Source organism: Oncorhynchus tshawytscha, linkage group LG04, assembly GCF_018296145.1.
Source record: "Oncorhynchus tshawytscha isolate Ot180627B linkage group LG04, Otsh_v2.0, whole genome shotgun sequence".
In the NCBI taxonomy this organism is placed as follows: Eukaryota; Metazoa; Chordata; class Actinopteri; order Salmoniformes; family Salmonidae; genus Oncorhynchus; species Oncorhynchus tshawytscha.
Genome location: NC_056432.1, coordinates 17,431,905 through 17,440,931, shown reverse-complemented (window position 1 = coordinate 17,440,931; position 9,027 = coordinate 17,431,905). Strand labels below are relative to the sequence as shown.

Sequence of the window (9,027 nt, the reverse complement as noted above, 5' to 3'; positions counted from 1 at the left end):
GGCACACTGGCACAAAATGGGAAATGAAAAAATTGAAATGACTTCTACAAAAAGGAACTTGACTCTTGTGTCATAAAACAGTATTTCCGCATAACAGTTCCACATTTGGATTGGAACCACTTAACCATGTAGATTTTGCTCCCAGTTCATAAGCCCTTAGTGAAGGAGTTGTTGAACGTACAGTGACACTGAGACAATCATGACTGACAGTCAGAGTGTGTCAGATATGGAGGATGAGCAGTGCTGGGTCCAGCTGGAGGATTACAGACTGCTGCTGATAAAGACCATTGAGCCATCGCGAATCACTCCTTACTTGCGTCATTGTAAGGTGCTAAGCAGTGAGGATGAGGAGCAGATATTCAATGACCCCAGTCTGGTCATCCGCCAACGCAAAGTAGGTAAGGCACTGTCCTCTATTTCAGGTTATAGAGCAAACAAAGGGTCAAGTGTTACACTTTCTACTTTGAACTACAATAATTTGGTTGAATTCCAGGTTTGTATTGCAGGCACACTGCTTCTCAGAAGATTGCTATATATCAATTGAGGCATTAAGAGATGTGATAATCTGCTAAATAAATATGACCTGGAATGTGCCCACAGTCTCCTGAAATTCATGCCAGTACCTTATTTATAAACCTCAGTTCCATGTTCACAGGTGTACTATTGGATATGCTTCAAAGAACTGGACTCAAAGGCTATGTGACATTCCTCGAGAGCTTGGAGCTGGACTATCCACGATTGTATCGCAAAATTACTGGCAAAGAACCTGCCCGGGTCTTTTCTGTACTAGTTGGTGAGTAGCTATACAACATGACGTGTTTCTATAGACATGTTGTGTGTCTATTATGCAAGCTTGTAGGTATTTGTGTAAGATATACTGTAGGTAGAATTTTTTGGCAGGATCTTTCAAAGTGCTGGTGTCTATGACAATGGAATTGATCCTAAAAACAAAACATCCTGTCCTCTCTGACGTCATAGACACGGTGGGTGAGTCAGGACTGACTCAGTTCTTGATGAGTGAAGTCACACGTCTGCAGAAGGGCCTGCAGGAAGAACGCCGGCGCAGACAAGAGGCCACTTGGGCTGCAGCCACGCAGGAGGACGCCTTACGGCAGCAGCAGGTTAAGGAGAGGGAGCTGCGGAAGCAGCAGGAGCGCGTGCAGTGTATGAGGGAGGAGAGGGACCAGCAATGGGAGGTGGTATGCCACCTGAAGGATGAGAACTACAGCCTGATGCATAACATAACCAAGCTGAGCGAAGAGAAGAATAGTGCTCTCATGTCCAACCGGGATCTGCAGTTAGAGGTGAGATATGGGGGGTGTTGCAGTTCTGGCAAACCAAAACACATCAACTTATGACAAAAGCAATAACTATTGGTTTACATTCAGTATAGAAAAACCTCTGTAGTCCGACCTGTGGAGACATTTGTTATAGAACAACATAAAGTCAATCGGCAACAACGAAAACAGTTTTGATGGGATTTTCATTGATCACTAGATAGAAAAGCTGAAGCACAGCCTGATGAAGGCAGAGAGTGACTCGAAAATCCAACGCAAGCAAACTGTGAACCTGAAGAATGCCATTGAGAAGAGACCCAGTCAGGACATGATTTGGCAGCTCCAGAGAGACAACGATCTGCTCACAGTGCGCATCCAGGAGCTGGAGAGCTCAGCTCAGGTATGTTTGATCTCTACTCAATCAGTTTCGGGGGGGACAGCACAAAGTCAGTCGGCAACAATTTAAAAAAAATATTGGAATAACAGCTAGGAGTGGGATTTTGTTTCAGTGATCATTTCTCAGTAAATGTTTAGATATGCAGTGAAATAAAAAGGACACTGCACTGCACTGGACACATTTTGGAATAATAGCTAGGAGTGGCATTTTGTGCACCACAAGAAAAATGTCTTCACAAATAAAGTGATTGTTCAGACGCAGAATTGTACCATTTTTTATTACTGAGCCAAGCCGAGCCAAGTTGTGCTGGCTTGGTTAGGCATCCACTATAGTTTGTTGGAACTATGCTCAAAAGGACAACGTGAAAAGAACATATGAGCCAGCACAGTTACTGTTCATGTTGGTACGGTAGTGTAAAAAATTTATTGGATTGAGTGAGTAGTGTGACAGGATGAATCTATATCTTCCAGCAGGGGACAGCTCCAGCCCCCTTGGATCAAGAGAAGCTGAGCGCTGAGAGTCTGGAGGACTACAAGCAGCACTCTCAGGCTCAGCACCAGGAGCTGGTCAACAACATCTACAATCTACGCAGAGATCTGCACGATGCTGAGGCACTACGGAATCGGGTACACATCACGTCCTGATGCACTGAGCACTGCTTAGGGAATAGCTGTAGGAGAAGACTACTAATTACCTTGCATTTCTAAAATATAAGCTATTCAACTGCTCTTTCAACACAAGTGCAAGAGGAACAAAAAATTCCAAACAAATTATATTATTTCCTCAAAAATTATGATCTTGAGCATCAGGATGAATATATTTCCTTATTTTTGTAATCTGCCCAAGCGTGTTCCTCATTCATTGGAATAGCTGATTGTGCAAAGTTAAATTGTTCAAGTGGTCTCTTCCAATGTCACAAGTTATGGTGTTCCAATTGTAATATATAGGTTTGATTTGTTCTTGCAGTACTTGGAGGCGAAGGAGGTTCTTGAGTTGAAGTGCACAACATTAAAGAAAGATGCAAAAATGTATCGTGACCGAATGGAGGACATCCTGAAACAGATGGATGAGGTTATCAGGGAGAGAGACAAGGTGATCATGGTGTGATTTTAGGACTGTGATTCTTGGACCTCACTGTCTTGGGAAATCCTATCTTCCCCTTTACTTAGTCTCCAAATTACATCAAAGTGAAAATTCATCATCAGTGAAGGTTAGGATTCACCCCATACTGCTTATTTCTTTCATCCAGAAGAGGTGACTTCTATTTGCTAAAAATTAAAGAGTTGACTATATGTGTGGTTGTGATCAGAAGCTCATCCGCACCATTTGCCATTTGTTTCATATAAACCATTACAGCAAAGCAAACCAAAGCTTTTGTTTTGCGGTAGGCCATTGCCTCTCGAGAGGAGTACCACCAGGAGAATTCACGGAGCCTCCAGGAGAAGGACCAGTACCGGAAGCAGATTCGGGAGCTGGGTGAGCGCTGTGATGAGCTGCAGGTCCAGTTGTTCCGGACTGAGGCAGAGGTTATGGCTCTACAGACCAGGCTTCACATTAACACCTGCTCCCCACATGATGTGAGAATGGATTCTACCAACCACTTCCATTTAGATCTGTCTTTTAACTCAAACATAAAATATGTCATCAGAATCACTGAACTGGCATTGCTAGCATTGCTAGCCTTTTTTCTATCTTAATTCGCCTTTGTTTCTGTTTTTTTTTTATGTTTATAAAGGATAGCGTAGGATATTCTATTGATTTTGGTAATGTATTTATATTGATTTATGGTTTCCCTCTCAGGTGTCATATTTTGAGAATGCTTCCTTGCTGATATTGTAAATGTAATTTGCTTCCTGATTTACAATAAATGTTGTCCATGCAGTATCATTATGTTTGCAATGTTCAGGGATCTGAATAATTCTACTTCTACTTTTGACCTCTCTGTGTTTCCTCTATTACAAATGACCTGCAATGATCCATCCACTTGGCAGCTCGTGTTTTCTTGTCTCTGCAACCCACTTTATTGAGTGTTCTCTTTCTGTGTGTTCTCTGCAACAGAAAAGCCAGACCAGTGAGGAAGACTGCAGAGATACATTAACCGAAGGCAAGAAGTCTATGACAAGTGACAAATAATCACAACAACAACTAAATTCAACAATGATCAGAAAAGTTATACTTTTTGTGTTCATGGTAATCATAAGCTTAGCTTGATATATGATTTCACCGTGCATTTTGAACTCCCAGCATTCTATGTTGTTAACTACATTTAAAAAAATCTTTATCACAGCTAGTAATGGGGACCTGCAATGTCAGACATCGGGGGAGTATGATGTGTGCATTGCTTTGCAAGTCCACCCATTGTGTGCAGAAGGGTCCCCGGAGGATAATATCTCAGGAGTAAGTACCTTCAATTGTTTCTCTTGACTAGGTCACATGTGGCTGGCCTGGGGTTGTGAGGTTTTCTTATTATATAATAAGCCACTTGTTATAGTAGTAACATCAACTGAACCTCAATTACCTGCATTGAACACATTTCACATTTTAGCCCCAAGAAAAACATATTTCAGTTTGAAAAGGAAAAGAATATGAAGTTTATGGTTACTGTGTATTGTATATGTATTTTGCTTTGCTCCACGTGACAGGAAAGGGCTTTATCAGAGGATGAGCCCTCAGACTGCAGCAAGCCCAGAGAGAGGTGTAACTTCTACTACAGAAGGTTGGCAAGTTTATATGTTTTAGAGAACACCACATAAGGACATTTACTGAAAATGCAGTATCTGTATTTTGTCATAAATTGTCTCCATAGGGGTAAAACTGCTATGCCCTGCAATGGGTTATGTATGGGAGTGATGTAAAGTGACTTTTCTGCTGCTTGTGTTATCCTGTTCTGTGTAAAAAAATAATGATATATATATATATATATATATACACACACTACCGTTCAAAAGTTTGGGGTCACTTAGAAATGTCCTTGTTTTTGAAAGAAAAGCAAAAAAAAATTGGCAGAGTTGCAAAGAAAAATCCATATCTCAGACTGGCTAATAAAAAGAAAAGATTAAGATGGGCAAAAGAACACAGACACTTGACAGAAGAACTCCTAAAAGGCCAGCATCCCAGAGTCACCTCTTCACTGTTGACATTGAGACTTGTATTTTGCGGGTACTATTTAATGAAGCTGAGTATCTGGAGCCTGGTCTGTAGCTGCCAGTTAAGGACTTATGAAGCGTCTGTTTCTCGAACTAGACACTCTAATGTACTTGTCCTCTTGCTCAGTTGTGCACCGGGGCCTCCCACTCCTCTTTCTATCCTGGTTAGTGCCAGTTTGTGCGGTTCTGTGAAGGGAGTAGTACACAGCGTTGTACGAGATCTTTAGTTTCTTGGCAATTTAACACATGAAATAGTCTTCATTTCTCCGAACAAGAATAGACTGACGAGTGTCAGAAGAAAGTTCAGAAGAAAGTTCTTTGTTTCTGGCCATTTTGAGCATGTAATCAAACCCACAAATACTGTTGCTCCAGATGCTCAACTATTCTAAAGAAAGACAGTTTTATTACTTCTTTAATCAGAACAACAGTTTTCAGTTGTGCTAACATAATTGCAAAAGGGTTTTTTAATGATAAATTAGCCTTTTAAAATGATAAACTTGGATTAGCTAACACAACGTGCCATTGGAACACAGGAGTGATGGTTGCTGATAATGGGCCTCTGTACGCCTATGTAGATATTCCTTCAAAAATGTGCCGTTTCCAGCTACAATCGTCATTTACAACGTTAACGATGTCTACACTGTATTTCTGATCATATTTGATGTTATTTTAATGGACAAAAAAATGTGCTTTTCTTTAAAAAACAAGGATATTTCTAAGTGACCCCAAACTTTTGAATGGTACTATAATGATTTCATTCCTTAACAACAGGAAACGTGCCCTTAGGAGGTCAAAGGCCACATGCAAGGAATGCAAACCTTGTGTCCTGGACAACAGCAGTGGAAGTGACAACACTGACACGGATGGGATGTGACGGGGGGGGGGCGGCAGAGGAGTGGCTGGGGGACTTGGCAAGGTCCTTCAGAAATATAGGCTAGTTTACTTTCCTTAACAAAAAATCTTAGAATTATTAAATCAATTGAAATAATAATTTTGTTGAAATGATGTAGAGTACCAGTCAAAAGATTGGACACCTATTCATTCAAGGGTTTTTCTTTATTTTGACTATTTTCTACATTGTTGAATAATAGTGAAAACATCAAAACTATGAAATAACACATATGGAATCATGTAGTAAGCAGCAAAACTGTTAAACAAATCAAAGTAGCCACCCTTTGCCTTGATGACAGCTTTGCACACACTTGGCATTCTCTCAACCAGCTTCACCTGGAATACTTTTCCAACAGTCTTGAAGGAGTCCCCACATGTATGCTGAGCACTTGTTGGCTGCTTTTCCTTCACCCTGCGGTCCAACTCATCCCAAACCATCTCAATTGGGTTGAGATTGGGTGATTGTGGAGGCCAGGTCATCTGATGCAGCACTCCATCACTCTCCGTCTTGGTCAAATAGCCCTTAAACAGCCTGGAGGTGTGTTGGGTCATTGTCCACTAAGCGCAAACCAGATGAGATAGAGTATCGCTGCAGAATGCTGTGGTAGGCATGCTGGTTAAGTGTGCATTGAATTCTAAATAAATCACTGACATTGTCACCAGCAAAGCACCACCACACCTCCTCCATGCTTCACGGTGGGAACCACACATGCGGAGAGCATCCATTCACCTACTCTGCATTTCACAAAGACATAGCAATTGGAACCCAAAATCTCAAATTTGGACTCATCAGACCAAAGGACAGAATTCCACCAGTCTAATGTCCATTGCTCGTGTTTCTTGGCAAGCAAGTCTCTTCTTATTATTGGTGTCCTTTAATAGTGGTTTCTTTGCAGCAACTCGACCATGAAGGCCTGATTCACGCATTCTCCTCTGAACAGTTAATGTTGAGATATGTCTGTTACTTGAACTCTGTGAAGCATTTATTTGGGCTGCAATTTCTGAGGCTGGTAACTCTAATGAACTTATCCTCTTCGGCAGAGGTAACTCTGGGTCCTCCTTTCCTGTAGCAGTCCTCATGAGGGCCAGTTTCATCATAGCGGTTGATGGTTTTTGCGACTGCACTTGAAGAAACTTTCAAAGTGTTCCAGATGGACTGACATTCATGTCTTAAAGTAATGATGGACTGTTGTTTCTCTTTGATTATTTGAGCTGTTCTTGCCATAATATGGACTTGGTATTTTACCAAATAGGGCTATCTTCTGTATACCACCCCTACCTTGTCACAACACAATTGATTGGCTCAAACACATTAAGAAGGAAAGAAATTCCAAATTAACTTTTATCAAGGCACACTTGTTAATTGAAATGCGTTCCAGGTGACTACCTCATGAAGATGGTTGAGAGAATGCTAAGAGTGTGTAAAGCTGTCATCAAAGGGTGGCTACTTTGAAGAATCTCAAATATAAAATATTAAACACTTTTTTGGTTACTACATGGTTCAGTATGTTATTTCATAGATATGATGTATTCACTATTACCCTATAATGTAGAAAATAGTCAAAATAAAGAAAAACCTTTGAATGACTCGGTGTGTCCAAACTTTTGAATGCTACTGTATATATTTACTCCTTGTATTGTTTTAATAAAATTGCAATATTTTGAACTGTGACTGCATGATGAATGTGTTTCTGTATGCAAGTTACATGTACCAGAGACCATATAGAAGCCTTCCTCTAATATCTTTGCTTGTACTTCTTAATGTGCATTTTTTGTCATGCAAAAGCAGAGGAAAGTGGATAATGTAGCTAATACGAAAGGCAAAGAAAAGTTGGTGTTCTCACTAGTTACTACAGCCACAAAATCAAAATTAGCTATTTTGTAAAAATTCAAGAAAACTTAACATTTACTTTTTGCTCTTAATTTAAGGTTAGACATAAGGTTAGCAGTGTGGTTAAGGTTAGGATTCAGTTTTGTTTTAAAATCATGTTTTAAGATGATACATTTTAGAAATAGGCGTGGGTAATGACTTGCGTCTGTGGTAACTCGTGACTACGGTAAAGAGGGGCGGCAGATAGCCTAGCGTTTAAGAGCGTTGGGCCAGTAACCGAATGGTTGCTAATTCGAATCCCCGAGCCAACTAGGTGAAAAATCTGTCAATGTGCACTTGAGCAAAGCATTTAACCATAATTGCTCCTGTAAATCGCTCTGGATGAGAGCGTCTGCTAAATTACTAAAATGTCATTGTAAAATGTAAGTCAAACTACAATTTGTACAGAATTATTTGGTGAAGAGGCGTCGTACACACTTGCACTAAATGCGCAAACTTTTTGGCATTTATGGACCCAAACGGATGCAATGTTTGCATCATTGGTTTGAATTTTGTGTCACAGAATTAAACATTTTAACAAACGTTACATCAAAGACAGTACAGTATGAAGATAGGAAGAAACTGCTTCCCCAATAGAAATCCCCGATCCCTTTTGTAGGGGACGTCATGGCGACTTTGGCTAGCTACGCGCATGCGTAGATAGACGTCATCGGGTCTCCGCTTGTACAGGCCTTCAAATCAAAAGCACTCCTTCAATATAATCAAAATAAAAAAAATATTTTTGAGGAAAATAAAAACGGGTCAGTTTGTAACTTTCACAAGGTTGGAGTAATAACATGTTCAACTACTTAAGACATTGTCTCGAATCTAGGATGTGCCTTCAGATTTTGAGAAAATTAACAGCTAATGAAGAATTTTTCACATCTCTTATTGATTTCTCAACCCTCAAAGCCCAGTCTGGTCTGCTTAAGCGTTCCTGGAAGTCTCTCGATGTTACGTCTCTGGGTTTAGAAACTCTGTGTTTACTTGTTCCAAACGAACCCGAGATGGCTTCGAGGATCTGTTGTCATAGCGACGAATGGACGCTCTGCCTGGCTCGGATGGAATCGTGAGTTCGCATCCTAGCTAATCTCAATCGAACTTGAGCTAATAACGTGATAGCCAAATAAGTATTAACTCTATATTATATATCTAAAATAGAACACAATGTAATGTCATGCAATGTATATTTTCAACTATGGCTAGGGCTTGGCGCTTGAGCTGTTTTGCAAAGTAACGTTACTGAAGTAGCAAATAACGTTAGCTAACGTTACAGTAGCTGCTTGATTGCATTGCATGTTTAGGTAAACTACGTAAAACTCCTGTCTCGACATTATGGCTGAGACTCGTGTCATTCCAAGTGGGAAAGTCTACCGCCAGATGTTTGACGCCCAGGTAGGCTATGGGTTGTTTATTGATATGAAATGCTTTAAAAGTTTCGTAGTG

At 40.4% G+C, this 9,027-nt stretch overlaps 1 protein-coding gene across 4 annotated transcripts; it reads left to right on the top strand.

Moving 5' to 3' along the window:
* Positions 1-120: 120 nt before the first annotated feature.
* On the top strand, positions 121-5,900 carry LOC112247679 (caspase recruitment domain-containing protein 9-like). Of its 4 annotated transcripts, none has more exons than XM_024416501.2 (11): positions 121-398; positions 656-793; positions 979-1,304; positions 1,498-1,677; positions 2,148-2,300; positions 2,641-2,766; positions 3,063-3,251; positions 3,733-3,778; positions 3,962-4,071; positions 4,317-4,390; positions 5,592-5,900. In XM_024416501.2, exons 1-11 carry the CDS (start codon positions 200-202, stop codon positions 5,692-5,694), a joined length of 1,644 nt encoding a protein of 547 aa, XP_024272269.1. In that variant the 5' UTR covers positions 121-199; the 3' UTR covers positions 5,695-5,900. The 4 variants fall into 4 exon arrangements, 3 of the variants coding, with proteins under 3 accessions (XP_024272269.1, XP_024272260.1, XP_024272277.1); XM_024416492.2 differs by having other exon boundaries at positions 2,145-2,300; XM_024416509.2 differs by having other exon boundaries at positions 278-394; positions 2,145-2,300.
* The last annotated feature ends 3,127 nt before the right edge of the window (positions 5,901-9,027 follow it).